At 33.3% G+C, this 17,591-nt stretch overlaps 1 protein-coding gene across 1 annotated transcript; it reads right to left on the bottom strand.

The window, feature by feature from the left end:
* Nucleotides 1-3,667: 3,667 nt before the first annotated feature.
* Nucleotides 3,668-4,188, bottom strand: LOC142616757 (uncharacterized). Its single transcript, XM_075789543.1, has 2 exons — nucleotides 3,829-4,188; nucleotides 3,668-3,739 (listed from the first exon to the last, which is right to left on the bottom strand). Exons 1-2 carry the CDS (start codon nucleotides 4,186-4,188, stop codon nucleotides 3,668-3,670), a joined length of 432 nt encoding a protein of 143 aa, XP_075645658.1.
* Between the last annotated feature and the right edge of the window lie 13,403 nt (nucleotides 4,189-17,591).

Below are 17,591 nucleotides of genomic sequence, written 5' to 3'. Positions count from 1 at the left end.
ACCATATGCACCCTAGTTGTTAGTTTAATATAAGTATGATCTTGTTTTCTTTGCTTCACTCACCACAAAACCCAAGGCCTATAACACAAAACAAGAAATCACAGTACATATCAATTGCTATGAATTTATAGTCACAGTACATGACAGTAATATCTTTCCAAGAGCAATAAACAAGTAGGACTAATTGAGTTCTGCAGTAGCTTTAAGGAAATAAAATCTTTGTTCAATTTCTCATATTTTAGGAGGCACAACTGCTTCTCACTAATAGAATTATAGAAAGACCATTAGAAGTCACTTGTCACTGATATCAAATTCTCTCCTAAGTCAAATATAGTTGCTCAATTTGGCTTTTTTTACTTTTTAGTTTTTACCTCCAAAATCTATTGCTTCAATTAAATCAACATAACAACCTTTGTCTATTAAAAAGAAAAAACACAACCTTTGAACACATTGACCAAGACATGTGCACAAAGTAAGATTCATAGATTGGCTAAGGTATGAGTTCCTCTAAATTGTTGTAAATTGATAAACGCAACAGGAAGCACCAATTGGACAAAAACAAGAAATCAAGGAAAGAAAAAAAAATGCATATGGCGTTAAATTCAACAGAGAACTTACATTAGGCATTCAAATCAGTCATGCCTTCCAAAGATAGTTTTTTGAACTTTTATATAAAATTTGATCAGCATATAACTTAAAAATAAAATATTTTGTCAATGTTTTGAAATTTGGAATTTATTCTTAGTAATTTTGTCAACTGCAGGGCACTTTCCACTCAATCACAGCACATTCGGCCATACCCAACAACACCAATTTTCAAACCCAAGAAATATTATCAAGCTTTACACTCCCTAATAAAACCCAGTTATGAAACAAAACAAGACAAAGGGTTTCAAGAAAAAAAAATATTAGAGAGAGAAATCGAAAATGAGAGAGGCTCATACCCAACTACAGTTACCAGAGATCTATAGCAAGGAAGGGGAAAAAAAATTCAATTATAGAAAGGGATATCAAAATTTTACCTTATCTAATAAATAGAGGTGGGTGGCTGAAATGCACAGCCGGTTGTTGGAGCATCATCGTTGAGTGATGGCAGATCGTTGCTGGGTTTTGATGAGAGGGAGAGAGAAACAGAGATGAGAGGGATTAGAGAGAAGAACATCGCTGGGTTTTGGGATATTATGTGGGTTAAAATTGTGTGTAACAAGGTGTATTAAATTTAAAGTTGTTGTGTGACGTGGCGCTTTATTATTAGTGGTGTAAAGCAACTCTTTTACGCCACCTCCGGATAGAATGTATTCTCTATATGTAAACGTATTGCATTTACATGTTGTTGCATGCAGATACTGTTATTGGAAACACACTCACCAAGCCCTAACTCCTACAACTATTTCCTCACTCTCTCATTCTCTCATCCTCCATCTTCACTTCACTTCGCTTTCGATTCCAATGAACCTTCCTAGCTCCAGCTATTTCCCTAGACCCACTGGGTCTTCCGTTCCCGGGGTAGCGGTTCAGCACCCCCCCATCCCCACTGACTAGAGCCCCAAAAATTACTCTGGGATCATTGCCGTTGCCGTCACGGCGGCCATAGTATTGTTTGTAGTGTTGATTGGGCTTTTTTTTTTTTGGCTAAAGAAGGTCATGATGACTGGCGGCAGTGCAGAAGGTCTACCACCACCACCACCACCACCGTTGCTGCTTGAAGGACCAGGGGTGGTGGATCCGGAGAATAGTGACGAGGAGGCCATGTCGTGGGTAGTCCAATTCGAGGTTGGCCGTTAATCAGGTGATAAGACAAATAAAATCACTCCTTGTGGGTATTCCAAGCTTGCTATTGTGGTATTTTCTCTTTCAGTTATGGTTTTATTTGTTAATTGAAGTGTTTGTGAATGATGGATTAGTATTTAGAATTTGGAAGTGACCTAGGAATATATTTTAATTTTATACTTACATTGTTAAATAATTGTGTGGTATATCTAGCAATGTTGTGGGCTTCCTTATTTCCTTCCTTCTTAACATGCCTATACTCTATTACATCGAATTAGCGTCCACACAGCTTTGCCTCTTCTATGAGATGTCCTATGTCTGCTAGTGATACATCCTCCCACATCAGAGAATCAATAGTGTGCTTTGAGCCCCCTTCGAGAACAATGGCTGATAGACCAAGATCTTGAGCGAATTTAAGGGCTTCCTTGGCTGCAAAAACTTCCACAACATCAACCACTAAGGGTAGTGGAAAATTATCTGCCATGGATGCTATAACCCTACCTTGCTCATCCCTTATAATTACCCCATCACCTGCCTTCTAATCCTCTCTCAAAGTAGCCTCGTCGAAGTTTACCTTGAGCATGTGATTGTTCGAAGGAGTCCACCCCGTGTGTTGAGGAACATGACCGACTCAGTCTGGAGGTTTTGGAGGGATAGATCGTACATAAGAGCAATGGCGGAGCCAGAATTTCAATTTAGGGGGGGGGCAAAATTAAAAGACAAGGTTGAAAATAAAATTAATCTAAATATTATTAATCGATGTTAATAACAAAATAGATATAGAATTATATACTATTAATGCAATTGTTGTACAGAATCTAATATAATATAAACTCTAATTTATTTTTTCATACATAATTTAATTTGTTCAATTGGAAGATTAGTAAAATACACCTCGATATGAGTTTGTTTAGAATTTGAATCTAAATCATTATTATAATTTGGCTTCTCCATAATCTCAATTGATTATAAGTATATGTTTCATATTATTAAAATAAATAAAACAAAAAAATCATAGTTAATAACAATCAAATTAAGAGATTATTCTAAATATATAGAATTTAAACATGTAATTTGATTCTTTAAAATAAATTGAGAAAATAAATCAATACAAAAGAATTATAAAGTTGTATTTTTATTTATGCAAAATTCAGTATTTTTTACTCTATTCTTTAAGTAGTAAGTAGTTAAAATTGGTTCTATAGTAAAAATAAAGTGTTTCAAAATTGAAATTATGAAAAAGTTAAACTAGAGGAGAAAAAGATTAGGTAACGCTATGGTTTTAGTTTGATATACAAGGACCTAAATATATATATTTTTTATTATGATTATATGGGAATACCTTATTTGAGGAACAAATTGCCCTAAAAAAAGCACTCCAGGAAAAAAAAACTTCCAATGCTTGAGAACATGTGGCAAGGAGAAACAGTATGGGTGTTAAGTAGGACCCACAAAAAGTTTGTTTTGTTTGGAAAAAGACAAAATAATGTTACAGAGAGTTGCATCTAATATTGCTTTCTTCTCTAGTTTTTAAGTGTGGAACGTCTGGGTCAAGGTCAAAATACTTGATAACCTAACATTTAGGTTGCTACTCTAGATTTTTTTTAGGAGGTCGGGGGCACTTGCCCCCTCTCGGCCCCCTTGCCTCCGCCCCTGCATAAGAGGCTTGTGCAGACCGTGCATCATGAAGGACCCGTTGGATTGGAAATGGTTTATCACTAGTCCGGAGTGCATTCCTGCGATGCCAGATCGTCCAAACTACGTTGGCAAAGTAATTCAAATCCACCCCTGCTTCTATTGAGTACTCAACCAGGTCCCTGAAGGTTGTAAATGACTGGGAAACTCTGAGGTTCCAGCATGGATCGTGGGTCAACACCGGTGTGAGAAGCGGACAAGATCAGAGTGCATGAACCGTGTCTTCAGGTGAGCTTTTGCAGTGATCGCATAAATCATCAGAAATAACCATACGCTGCTTGAGGTTAACTTTTGATGGAACAAATCTTTGATGGCTCGCCAAAATAAGTTTCTGACTTTGGGCTGCACCTGTAAATCTCATACCTTCTTCCATAAATTTGTCTCAACAGGTTGATAATCACTGTCCTCAAAATTTTGCGATCTACATAGGAACCGATATCCTGACTTGACTGTGTAAACACCTGTTGGAGAGTAAGGCCACACTAGCTTATCTGCCACAGGAATAGAGCTCAAGGGAATGGACATAATTAGTTTAGCATCACGGGGAGAAAAAATGGACTGTATAGTGGCCGAGTGCCACTCTTTGGTGACTGGGTCAATGAGGGACTCTACCTTGGCTTCCTCAAAAGCTTGTGCCACGGGTGAGGAGCCAAAAGGCAAAAACGCTGAGGGTAGACAGGGGTCTGTCCAAATCCGGATTGAAGTTCCATCCCCACCCTCCATCTCATGCCCTCCTTAAGCACCTCCCTCCCTTTTAAAATGCTCCGCCATGTATAAGAAGCTATTGGTGAGTCTACTGCCTCCATGAAAGAACAACGAGGGAAAAATTTGGACTTGAACACTATGGAAAAGTGATTTTTTGTCTTGGAATAATCTCCCTGCTTGCTTTGCTAGTAGAGCATCGTTAAAAATTTATTGTCATACTTTTGAGGCAATCAATAATTTAACATCATGTATGCATGAATACGCTAAAATAAATATGATTCAGCATGTGCTTTGTACTCATTTGGGATAACTTAGTTTAAATTTTAAATTTGGTAAAAATTAGGGTTGTCAATGTTTAGTACAACCCGCGAACACGATTTGGGTTTTTACGGGTTAGGATTGGGCGTAATGTATTCTGGTTATGATCAGGTTATATTATGCTTTGAAGATGAGATTCAGTTTTACTAGAAACAACTTTATATTCATGAATCAAATTGTTTTTATTTGTAGTAAACTGATGGTGGGGTTGATTCAATTGAAGGAGACTAAGAATAGTTTGTTTATAAGGGCAACATTAAACATAATATACATTTTGTGTTGTATAATTTGTTTTACTTCTTTATTTTATTTTTTACCTAATTTTATTTATTTCTATTATCCATGATTGTAGTACTATGGAGTGGCCATAGTCCTCTTATTATGCAAGATTGAAAAGAAGTACGATTCTAACATGTTGGAGAAATAAAAAAATTTCAAGCAATCATCATGAATATCTTGCATTTCAACGTATTTATGTAGACTTGCAGTTGTATAGGGGTAGTGTGTTGGATAGGAATATGAATATGAGATACTGGGCACAAGATAGAAGTAACTACAACAATGTTGATGCTTTGTGATGCGTGGCTTGCGTAAAAAGAGTAGCTACTTTATTTACAATGGTATCACATTTTCAATGTAATATTTAATTGGTACCAAAAACCCCAAAAAAAAAAAAAAATGATACAAAAAAGACCCAAAAAAGAATCAATCAGATGACCCATTCATTAACCCGTGGCCTCCAAATCCTAAAGGAAAAACCCAAATTTCTCCTTTTGACACATTAATTCGAAATGAAAAATAAAACTAATCTGACTAAGTTACTCAATATCCTTCACTTAGCAATCGCAGTACCAACAGTATATATATCTCTCTTTTCTCTCTTTGTTTAAGTGCTACAAATAACTCAGTCAAAGTAGTGTATATAGAGTCCATTTGAATAGAACTTATTGCTGAAAATTAAAAACTGAAAATTAAAAATACTGTAGCAAAATAATTTTTTAATGTGTGAATAGTTGTGCGGGACCCATTTTTAATATATTTTTTTTTGAATAAAGTGCTTGTGGGTCCTATGAACAATGCGTGAACAGTACCAGAATAGTGTGTGAACAGTAATAAACAGTGTTATTTGTCTCCAAAAAGCAGAAAGCGCATGAATATAAAAAATAAAATAAAAAAAGCTGAAACCTGATCTCTCTAAACGCAAACGCAAATAATTTGTATCCAAATTGCACCTATAGTATATACGGCTAGTTTATTGCTTTTGTTTTGAGATACTATGTGCTGTACACTGTATTGTTGTACTTTAATAATTTAAAATTGCTTGTGTTTCAAATCGTGGAGAAAAACTGTAAAAGTTGTTGCTATCAGTTTTTTTTTCTTTGGGGTTGTCAATTTATTTACCATTTTGTTTATAACTTTATATAATAATAGAGATGGGTTCAAGTTATACTTAGTGTAACTCCTTAAGAGTTACACATTTTTTGTACCGTAGATTTCTAATAGATCTAACGATTGAAAAAACAGCATTAAATGATTTTTGTTTCTACCTTATTTACCTAAATAATAACAATTTTTCTCTATCCTCGTTTATTACTTTCTATAGATCTCATTTGGTGTTATTTAATGATGTCCCTTTCTTCTTACAATTGCAGGATATATTTTGGTTGAGGTTTTCAGTTTTCCTAATCTCCTAATTCACGTACTCATTTTAATAAGAATAATTGATAGAAAACTTTATAGATATAAAATGATTATATAAATTAGTGTATCTAAAAATCATAACAACTCACCAAGACCATGCATGTGTTGCTATAGAGGTGTCTGCAGCCACAAATACAAAACAAAGCCTCATACAAAACATAACTCAAACTCATACTGACATTTCTACTCAAAACCAATTAACTAAGTCTCATAAATGGGAATAAAAGAAATCTCATAATCAAAGAGTAAAAAACCTTAAAGCTTTGTTCAAGCTTCTTAATTCTGTAAGTTCTTTTTTTTTTTTTTTTTAATTTGAAAAAAAATATCATTTTGTTTTTATCTTTTCTTCCTCTACCTAAATCACATTGAGAGAAAGAAGTAGATTTGCTTCTCTAGAGAATTTTGTTTTATACTGGGTAAGCAAGAGAGAGATAATAGGTGAGAGAAAGAAGAAGAGAATTTCGTCTTATATTGGGCAAGCAAGAGAGAGAAAGTAGGATAGAATTAATTTGTAATAGATAAGGAAGAGAAACATAAAAGATGTCGTATTAATTAGGTTGGTTGAGGTGGCTAATATGTTTTTTTAACCGTTAGATTTCCTCCAAATCTACGGTGTAAAAAAGGTGTAACATTTACAAAGTTACACCTAGTATAACTTGAACCTATCTTATAGTAATATATTAGTATTAGTATGTTACAATGTTGTTGAGTACCCTTTACTATGTTGCTGCATGAATGAATAACAGTGATGTCAATTCAAAGTAAATATTTATATATAATAGTGCTATTTATTGTATTTATATTTGGTTTTGAGAATTCATTAATTGTTTGGTTTTATCTCATTGCATTTAGTAGTTTACACTTACTTATTCATAATGTTTTTTTCTTTTTAAATTAGCTAAAATTTGAGTAATTTGTGAAAAAAAAAATCCACAATCTATTCCCAATGCTGAAACTTTAGATATTGAATACCTTAGAAAGACTCCAAAATGTGAACTTAAACAATTAGATATTGTTTCTTTAAATGTGATCCTGGATTCAACAATAAGGTAATAAAGAATTTACAAGGCATTGACACTAGGGAACTTATATACTATAATTGTTAACAGGCCTATGTCCTACTCCTATATATGTTGGTGGAGTATGGAAGAATCTATGGTAATTATGCTATAATTAGTATTTATTTGAGGAAATATTGGTCCAAAGTTTCAATTAGAGAAAGCTTAACCAGTAAGTACTTGTGGCCAAACATTTAACTATAAACTTTTGTAGGAGCTTATAAAGGAAGGACAATTATACAAAATAATTTCCTGCCAATAGATAAGTGACACCATGACCTAATTTACCATTGATTTCTACATGAGATAGGTTCCTAACTCCTCAAGAAACTAGTGGCAATCAACCAATTTCAAGCTATGTAGCTAATTCATGTGAGGACACTCCTCTACCAACCACAACTCGCCACATGGGTGAATTGTGACACAAGTTGTGCCACCATAATTATCTATGAATTATTATCAACATAATATAGATTAATAAGTCCCCACTACTACTGACAGTATAGTACGATCAATTATGCAACCGTCCAATTAGACCTATTAGAATTTTAAAATCAATTATGCAAAAAAAAAAAAAAAAAAAAAATTGGTTGTTGATGGAACCGAAATAACAGATTAGTTGAAGTAAAAGCAACAGAATACACAAATATTAAAGCTAAAAAAAAAATGGAATTTTTATTAGGGGTAAGGGCTAATTAGCAACCCGATGCTATGGGGTACAACATCAAATACGTGCAAACCAATCAAATTAATTTGAGCTCAATTTTTTAAGGTATAATGTTAATAAATGCTATGATCAAATATTTGATCTTCCATAGATACAACTTTTTTATCATAATTTTTTTTTTCTTAAAAATTTTCTTATGTTTAGCTTCACCCCCTTAGTAAGTAATCCTGGGTCTGCCACCGGGTGAATCAACTTTGTGGAGCCCAATTCCATGACACCGTCCTCTTTGCGTATCCAATACATTGTCTTCAACCCATATCTATGGCCACTGCGGGACTGGTAGTACTTTGGGCCCCTCATGCAGTCCTCCCCAACCAGCCAGATGTGGCTCGAAATGTAGAAAACATGGCTCAAGACGATGTTGGACCATGAATATTCTTCAAGTTGGAAGAAAGATGTGTCAAAAAATTTGTGATCGTACTTATTGTAGAGCTTTATGACCGTCGGACTGAAAGTGTCCCATAAAAGGGATTTGGATGGCTTGTCTAACTCCCAGTAGATACCATAGGACCACCTCTCCTGGGCCTGCTCAAACTCCGCCTTCACTTGCTATGGAACTGCGTGAATGCTAACTCCTTAACCTAGAGTTTTTCTCGAGAAAGCAGGGGCTGCGATCGATACTGAACCTAAAAGAATGATTGATCTTTCTTCTTTTATCTTCGCCTTACTATCTCGGTTGGAAACGATGGATTGATATTTGAGTAATGCTAAAGATACAAATTTATTATAAAAAAATATTCAAACTACTAATGTAGCAAGTGGTTATTGGTAAATAAAAAAATAATGTTAATGATGAGTCTAAGTGAAAATCCATAAGAAATTAGCTATATCAACCGTTTGTAAAAGTGTTATAAAATAGTTTGTGGTATAACATCACTTTTAATATTTTCTTTTATTTCATCTTCACCTTACCATTTCTATCAGAAACACCAACTCAAATTTATTTATTTATAAGGTCTTCTTGCACGGTTACAAAAAGCCAAAAAGGCTCTTGGCACCAACCAAGGACCAAATGAAAGGGGAACGATGAATTAATTTACCATCTTCTAGAAAGTAGTTGCTTATGGTTTGCATGCGTTTAAACTTTGAACTAGAAGAGGGTTTACGCTTGACACTTTTGAGTCTTGACACAACAAAAGGTCCATAAGCTCACGAAATTCAGCCCAAGAAGCCACCGGTGCAGCCCACACAACTGGTAAAGCTCACAAACTGTTTAAGTCAACGTTCCATATATTTGGGCCTTGGAATCAAGTTAAGCTAGGCCCATAAAATCAATCCAGAAAGGCCATTAATTTGACCACATGCTACGATGTGGAGGCTGCTGAATTAAGCCCCGCGTAAAATCATAAGTCCAATTGTTACTTCTCAATCATAAGCCCAATAAATTTTTCCTTTTTTTAGAAGAGATTTCTTCCCATGTCTATTTTAATTCTTAGAGACCTGAAAATAGGAACAAAGGTTGAATAGATCTACCACAGCCCATAGTGTTTTATTTATATGATTAATTGTACCTGGCTACCAAATAGAGACCAAGTTGTTTCATGGAGAGAGAGAGAGAGATTGAATTGTGATTTAAGTGACTAATTTGATTTTTTTCCGTTAAGCTACAATAATGTATACTTTGTTAGTTATTGAACTCATATCAACACAATGCCATTTATAGAAGTAGGATTGTAGTTAAGGAAAATATGTACGGAGTAGTTCTAGTACCACATAAAATACCACAACTATCTTACGTGTCAAACTATGACTAACATTCTATCATTTTTATATGGACCCATCACTTTTTCTTCACTACTCACAGACTGTCATGTGGACAGTTGTAGCACAAATTATATAATTTTATGTGGACTTAGAATTTTTGATATCTTACGTGTCAAACTATGACTAACATTCTATCATTTTTATATGGACCCATCACTTTTTCTTCACTACTCACAGACTGTCATGTGGACAGTTGTAGCACAAATTATAGAATTTTATGTGGACTTAGAATTTTTGATATGTTAAATATGAAAGGACAACTTAAGATCTGCGACATGGTGAATGGTCATAGTACAAGGAGTATCTTTCCAATTTATTTCTCCAACAAAAATTTGTACAAAATATTTTAATTGCCACATTGTCCACCAGGTCCTCCAAACCCAAAGGTGTATTCATCTATCATACCCTGATATCCATTATAATTCAAGCCACAGCACTCAAGGTTATCAATGATGATCTCGTGAATGTAATCATGATAAGGCCCATATTTGAGTCTTGTTTCATTTTTATACCAGATATTTGTAAATGAAGATGTATGCTGATAATCGATGTCTGAAAATATTCCAGATCCCATGGGTGGGCTAATTCCATTTGGGGTAGTAACAGTAACTCCTCCCCATCCAACAGTTTCTGCTTTGGTGAGATTCTGAAATAACTTAGATTGAAAATATCCAATATTAATATCATCTTTGGATATCCACCAATTTCCTTCATCTAAATCCTATAACGTAAAAGAGAGATATATAATCAACATAAAACTCTTCCAAAAGATGAGTGATATATCCATAACATTTTCATAATATTTTATCAACAAATCCTGGATAGTAAGTTGGGTCTTAATTTGAATATACTACTAAAATTACTTTGTTACTTACAAATAACAGCTAATAAAAACCTACCACTTAGGATCTATTGTGAAAATATTCTAGACATAGTTCTCCTTCCAAAACTTTATATACATACCACCGCGCACCCTTGGTGTGATGGTCACTCCACAAATATAAAAACTTGTGGGGTGTGGGGAGTAAGGGCCAGGGTTCAAGTCTCTAGGAGAGAGTTTCACACACATTTACACTTAGATTAGGCTAGAGTAGAATTCTATCTTGTATAAAAAAAATAAAAAAAATAAAAAAAAAACTTTATATACATTTTTTCAACTTCATTTCAATATTTGAATATATGGAACCACAAACCTAGACTAGAAGGTTAAATATTATTAGTACCAAAAAAAAAAATGCAATTATTTACTGTTAGGTTCTAAAAGTTTAGAATAATTGACAAATCGTGAACACAAACTTGTCTAGATATAGATCCTAGAGTCTATAGGTATTATTAGACAATGCTTAAGGTGATTCAAGTCAAGATTCAAGAACATAGAAGCTGTAGAAAGAAGAATTTGAAATCTGCCTAGTTCGACCGATCGAAAAACAAGTTTGACCGATCAAGAAATAGCTTCGACCAATTGAAACATGTATCTGCAGAATTCTATTTCAGTCCAAACTTTACTTACAAGTATTGGGTTTTCAAGTAAAACACTACTAGTATATAAAGGAAACCATAATCACGTTTTTTATAAGGCTTTTCAAAGAGAGAAAAGTGTGCCTCTTTTGTAGATTTAGGGTTTTGTACGCAAAAGCTTTCTAAAGTCTTCCATCGGTGTTATTCCTTGAAAAATCTCAAAATCTGGTATTGCTGAAGTTGCTCCATCAATATCAATAATAGTTGAAGATCTAAACCTTCAATGATGGTCTTGGAGTCACAAATAGAAGAGTTTGTGTTATTTATCACAAGTGTGGGTGCTTGTGTTGCAAAGGCCTAATAGAGAAAGAGTTTGTGGATTTGGAGCTTGCACATGGTCGTGTCAGTAAGTTTTACATGTGGTAGTAATAGGATGTTAGTGGTCTAAGTCTTATTGTAAACTTCGATTCCCTATAGTGAATTTGTTTTTTACTTTGAGGATAGTTAGGTTAAATCTTCCACAGGTTTTTTACCGGTTTGGTTTTCCTAGGTCATCATATTGTTGTGTTATTTACTATTTTATTCCTTTTCATGATATGATTGTTTTGTTTTAATCTAGATTTGAATAATAAACCTAAGTATTCACTTGGTTAATTAATTACGTTAAACAATCTAGTTTACAGGTATCAAACAAGTGGTATCAAAGCGGGTTACCTCTTGATTTAGGTTATTATACCTAGAGTTGATCTTTGATCTCTGTTATCATGGATAATTTTAAGTGTCTTACTGTTTTTTATTATGATGTTTTGAATAAAAAGGACACTATTATTTCAGTTGATCTTTTTTAGGCTTGTGAAAGGAATTTGCAGGATTTCAGTATTTCTTAGAAGATTGGTGTAATCCCTCAAATACACTCTGCTTCATATGGATTTTCACCTACAAAGCCGAAGACTCGTGCTGTATGGTTGAGAAAAGATTCTCTAAGGTGAATGTCGCTGACTTGTCCCTGATTTAATTCTTTCAATTATTTGTGGACATGTTTACTTTAGTTTTTTGGTTATTTTATTTTCTTAGATTTTTTTGATTATTCAAAAATCCAAAAACATTGAAAATTTTTCAAAAAGACAAAAATATTTTATTTTGTGTCTATTTTTTTTTTAGGATGACATGAGTTATAATATCTCTCTCTTCATTTAGAACATGTTTGACATTGTGGAGAAACTTGAATAGTATGTGTTCTATAAGTGCTAAGCTATTTTTGATTTTATGTGAGTATGTACTGGTTTGTACATATACTCAAGGGTTAATTAAGAAATTGATATTCCTTGTTTGTGTAGCCTTTATAGCTTAGTTAAACACCTTCATGCATTGTTTTTGCATTTTATTCATCAAGCATAATGTAGTGCCTTTTATTTTTGGTCATAAAATATTTTTTGAAAATCCAAAAAGATTTTGTTTTTGTTTTGTATTACATATCTTGGATGTGTAGTTAAGGTTTGTCATATTATCTTTACTTTACATTCCTGTGTACCTTGTTTAGTTTGGATGGACATATTTTTTTGCATTTTGCTAGTTTTAGCTATGTAGTGCATGTTGTGTGGGAGTTGTTTATAGTTTTTAATCACATGATCTTGATGTTGAAGTTACATGCTTTTGATTGTAAGGACTAAAAAATCCTAAGAGAAAGACATAAATAACTATGTCATCACTGTTTACTAGCCAATCATGAACACCTTAGTGCATATCATAAGATTTTGTGTTCGAGAAAGTGTAGCACATGCACAAAAAGAAAATAAGGTGTAGCCTTAAAAAAATATTTAAAAAAAAATTAAAAAAAGGGGGCAAAGAAAAAAAAATGCATGATTGCAAGCTTTTTTTCTAAGAGATGTAGGAGTTATAAGATGTAACTCTTTAGGTGATAGTCACTCTCAAATTTATGTGATGAATAATGAAATTGTGATTGATTACTATCTACATATCACCCCACATGTATCTCATGCTTTTACTAGTTGCACACACTTGACATGTTATTCTTTGCTAAGCTTTGTATATCGAATTGTGCGTGAATCTAGTTTGGCTATCTAAGATTATTTTTTCTGCGGTGTTTGATGCAAAATATGTTTAAGGGTACTCAACTTGATTTAAAAATTGATTGACTAATTTTTGAGTCCTTTGTATATTTTAGTATATGCTGTTTTTTTATGTGCGAACTACATAAAATATTTTTCTAAAGAGATATGATGGATAGTAATGTGCAAATATTTTCTCTACTTGATTTTCTCCACAATGTAAAACACCCACCAGCTGATTTTAATCCCTAAACTCAAAACCAACAACTAAAAAAAAAAACAAACAAATTCAATACCAAATAATCCATAAAAAAAATAGTTGTATCATACTATGTTCCCTTTCTTTTTTTCTAGCAACCAAACCAATCTTATTGAAAAAATCAGAGAGAACTTACTGTGCAGTGGCTGTTCCAGCAGTGCAGTCCGGCGATACTAGACTAGTGTGAGGACTTCGTGCTAACAATGGCTTGGTGAGAGGGTGGCAGAAACGAAGATTTTTGTAGAATCTGTAGATTACTTCTTCTTTTTTTGTAGATAATGATAAGTTTAGAAAACTTATCATTTTTAATGATAAGTTTCAAATTTTCAAATTTAGAAAACTTCTAGAAATTTGAAGTGTAGGAATTCTTTTTGTGATCAAGATAAACCTCTTAATTTAAGAAATATAAGAATTTGGACAAATATGAGGGGTCTACTGTTTTCAATTTATTTACGATTGTATCATTAAAAACATTTTGTGTCCTAAAAACACCCCTTAGTTATTTTCAAAATCTTGTTCTAAATCAGGAAAGTAGAATACAAGTTTTTAAAAACTATATTTAGAAAATATTATCCAAACAATAAATTCAAGTGTGGACCCACCATTTTATAACTTGCAAAACAAAAAATATATATTTAAATACTCTTACCAGACCGCGTTAGATGGGTTTCATCAGAGAGATATTTTTCTGGATTAGCCATGTGTTTAATTATAGTTAAATTCACTAGGTTAAGTTATTAAATATTAATTGAGGTGCACATCTAATACCGTTGATATTTTTCAAAAAGATCCCATCCACACACTCCATTTCAGTGGGAAACATAGAGGATCCGAATTCGTTGTTTTCATCGACAAACAAACACATATATATACTTGCATAAAAAAAAAAAAGATAACTCATAGTAATCACAAAAGATCAAACAGACACGTATACTTGCATTTACATGCAGAAACTATAATTAGAAACAATGTAGATCAACTCAACATGTCTTTGGCATTCCCCTTCAATGTCTCTCACCCTGTACCAATCACGTCCCCAACTCTGTCAGTATCATACAAGCCCTCTGATCCTTTCCTAAAGAAGAAGACCATCATCCTGATCATATGGACTGGGCTTGTCTTCTTTGCTTTGCTTAGCGTTTTCTGCTTTTGGATGACACGCAAGATGAAGAGCAGTAGGGCCAGGCGAGTTGTCCACCCATTCCCTCCACCAGAGGGTGCCCTAGATGAGGAGATTTTTGGGCTTTGAGCTCACTAGTGAGTCCTTTCCAGTATTCCAAGCTTGCTATTGTGCTATTTTCTCTTTTAGTTATGGTTTTATGTGTTAATTGAAGTGTTTGTGGATGATGGATTCACTGCAACAAAAAATGTCTATTACATCAAGTGTTAATACAACAAAATATGTATACAGTAGTTTTGGACAACATATCGCATTCGCAAGTTAAAATTGTTGCAATAGTAACTTAAAAGTGTTAAATTATTGTAACAACAATAATAAGTTGCAATAACTTATAATTTTTAGCTGCAATAGAAGTTTTAATATATTAGGAAAAATTGTTGCAATAACTTAAAATGAAAGAATCATTGCAATAAATTGATACCAATTGTTTTTGCAATCTATTGCAACAAAAATTTCTAATTAATAGCTTATTGCATCGAAGTTACCATTGCAATAATTTGATATTAATTCTTTTACAATCTATCGCAATGACAAACACGTAATTGCAATAAATATATCATTGCAATAACTTGGTATCAATTATTTCATAGTCAATCACAGTGAAAAAATGAATTAATTATCTATTACAATGAAGATATCATTGTAGTAATTTAATCCGATTTATTTTGTTCAATTATTTGCAATCTATTACAACAAGTTTCGTGAAGTAATAGCCTATACTTACAAGATATTCAAAATAATAAATTGTTTATTGCAACAATATATATATATATATATATATATATATATATATATATATCATTGCATCAAAGTTATTATTAAAATATTTGGAGTTTATTGCAACAAAAATTTTTGTTGCATAAACCTATTACCTCAAATTTTATTGCAACATCTTGTATCAACTATTGCAATGACTCTAATGTTATTGCAATGGTTTTTTTCGTTGCAATAAATACTTTTTCTTGTAGTGATTAGTATTTAGAATTTGGAATTGACCTGGGAATATATTTTAATTTTATACTTATATTGTTAAATAATTGTGTAAATCTTGCTAGTTCTTGGTATAGAATAAAAGAAATTTGTTTAATTAAGCATTGCACATGCTAGGTGAAAGCTCATGGAATGCTTTTTTTAATCACTACTGTAGATTAGAACTTATAGGGTTAGATAGACTTTAATTCAATAGGAAACTTTTTCGGTAACATTTTGTTTGTATGATGAGTTCGAAGGAAAAAATTTTCACTTGTGTATGAATGCTAGGGTGCCTTTTTGCGTATTGTTGATTTGGGCTAGTTTATATTAGTGAGATTTAGTGAGACGTGATTGATGATTGTATCTTTATCATTGATAGCAGAATTTAGTTGGTTGCTTGTGGATGAAAGCATAGAGTTTACTTAACCACATTAAATTTTGGGTGTTGTGGTGCTTGTTCTTTCAATTTTTTTGGTATTTCTCACAGTATTCAAGACTGTTTCTGTATTTCCATTCTATCAATGAGTATTTCAAGATGCTCTTAACCGTGGAGGTCCTTGGTGGTAGAACAATGAACACTGAATCAGACTTTCTGGCTTGTTAAAATTTGAGTTTCTGAAGTGCTGAATCAATTTGTTTGTTCCACCTTTAGTAAAAAAAAACTTCATAATTGTTAACCTCCAAGCCCTTTACTACTTTTGTTTGGTGATACTGCTATGTAACATCTAAAAACAAAAAAATCCACATACAAACATTTGTCAAAATTACAAACTCAACAGTTTGACCAGGTGATTACAGTACTATGTTACCAATATATAGTTCTCATTTGATTTGAAAGCCACTTTTACCCCGTAACTCTCTCCCCCCAACCTTCTTCTTTTGTTTAAGCCTCTCTTGCTGCTTTAGTAGCAATGAGACTTATCTCCTTTAATTAGAAGTTTGCCAAGTTTTTGGTGTGATGTCTATTAGTACCAATCCAACTCCTTAGGTCAAATAGAATTGATACTATTTCTTCTTCTTTTGATGACTGTGGAGAGGTGGAAGAATCTCTTGTTTAGCTCATTTAAAGTAAGCCATTTGGTTATAGACTTTTGCTTCCATAAGATATCTTCCCTTTTTAACCATTCTTGAATTTCAAGACATATGTTTGCTTCTGTCATGATATTTTCTGGGGTGGGATCAGCCGAATGAATTTCTTCCAGCCTTTTCCAAGACACTCTCTATTCCTCACCTACGAAATTCCTTCTTGGTCTCCTTAATTTTGTTGCACACTTTATGTCTCTAAAGAGTTCTCTTTGCCAAGCCCCGAGCCATGCCTCAACAATTCCAACTTAAGACAATCATGGCTGGGGTGTAGTGAAGCCATTTTAGATTCCAGGGAGTCATCACTTCCAAGTTTTGTGTTGGTGAGTTTAAATTTTCTATCACCAAGGCTTCTCGATCCCAACATTCACATCTTTTGGTAGTTCTTCCCCCCAATAGTCGTGTCATCCATTTGCTTGTCTTGTGAGTTTAATGGCTTTGCTTGTTATCAAGCCTATACTGTTCCCTTTCCTCTTTATTCCTATGTTCTCTGTGATTTTGAGTTGTTTGAGGATTGGACTCTTCATTTTTTTAATGCAACTATATTTGACTTCCTCCATTGGGTCTAACTTGGGTGAGATCTTCTCCCTTATTAAAGAAAGCTATCCAGGCTAGCATTTTTTTAATTGGGCTTTGGACAGCACAGACAGGAGAGTGGAGGTTTAAAGTAGTTCTGTGGGAGTGGTAATACACGTGGCAGATGATTGTTCTACGACTTTGGAATTGGCTTATGGTTGGTGGTTCTTTGGGCGTTGGGACAGAGATTAGAGTTAATTTTACAGGCAAGTAATCACAGGAGTTTTCAAATGAAAGTATTGATTTTCACAGGCAC

Source organism: Castanea sativa, chromosome 11 (genome assembly GCF_040712315.1).
Source record: "Castanea sativa cultivar Marrone di Chiusa Pesio chromosome 11, ASM4071231v1".
In the NCBI taxonomy this organism is placed as follows: domain Eukaryota; kingdom Viridiplantae; phylum Streptophyta; class Magnoliopsida; order Fagales; family Fagaceae; genus Castanea; species Castanea sativa.
The sequence above is the reverse complement of the archived record's forward strand: the minus strand, read 5'-3'. Positions and strand labels throughout refer to the sequence as shown.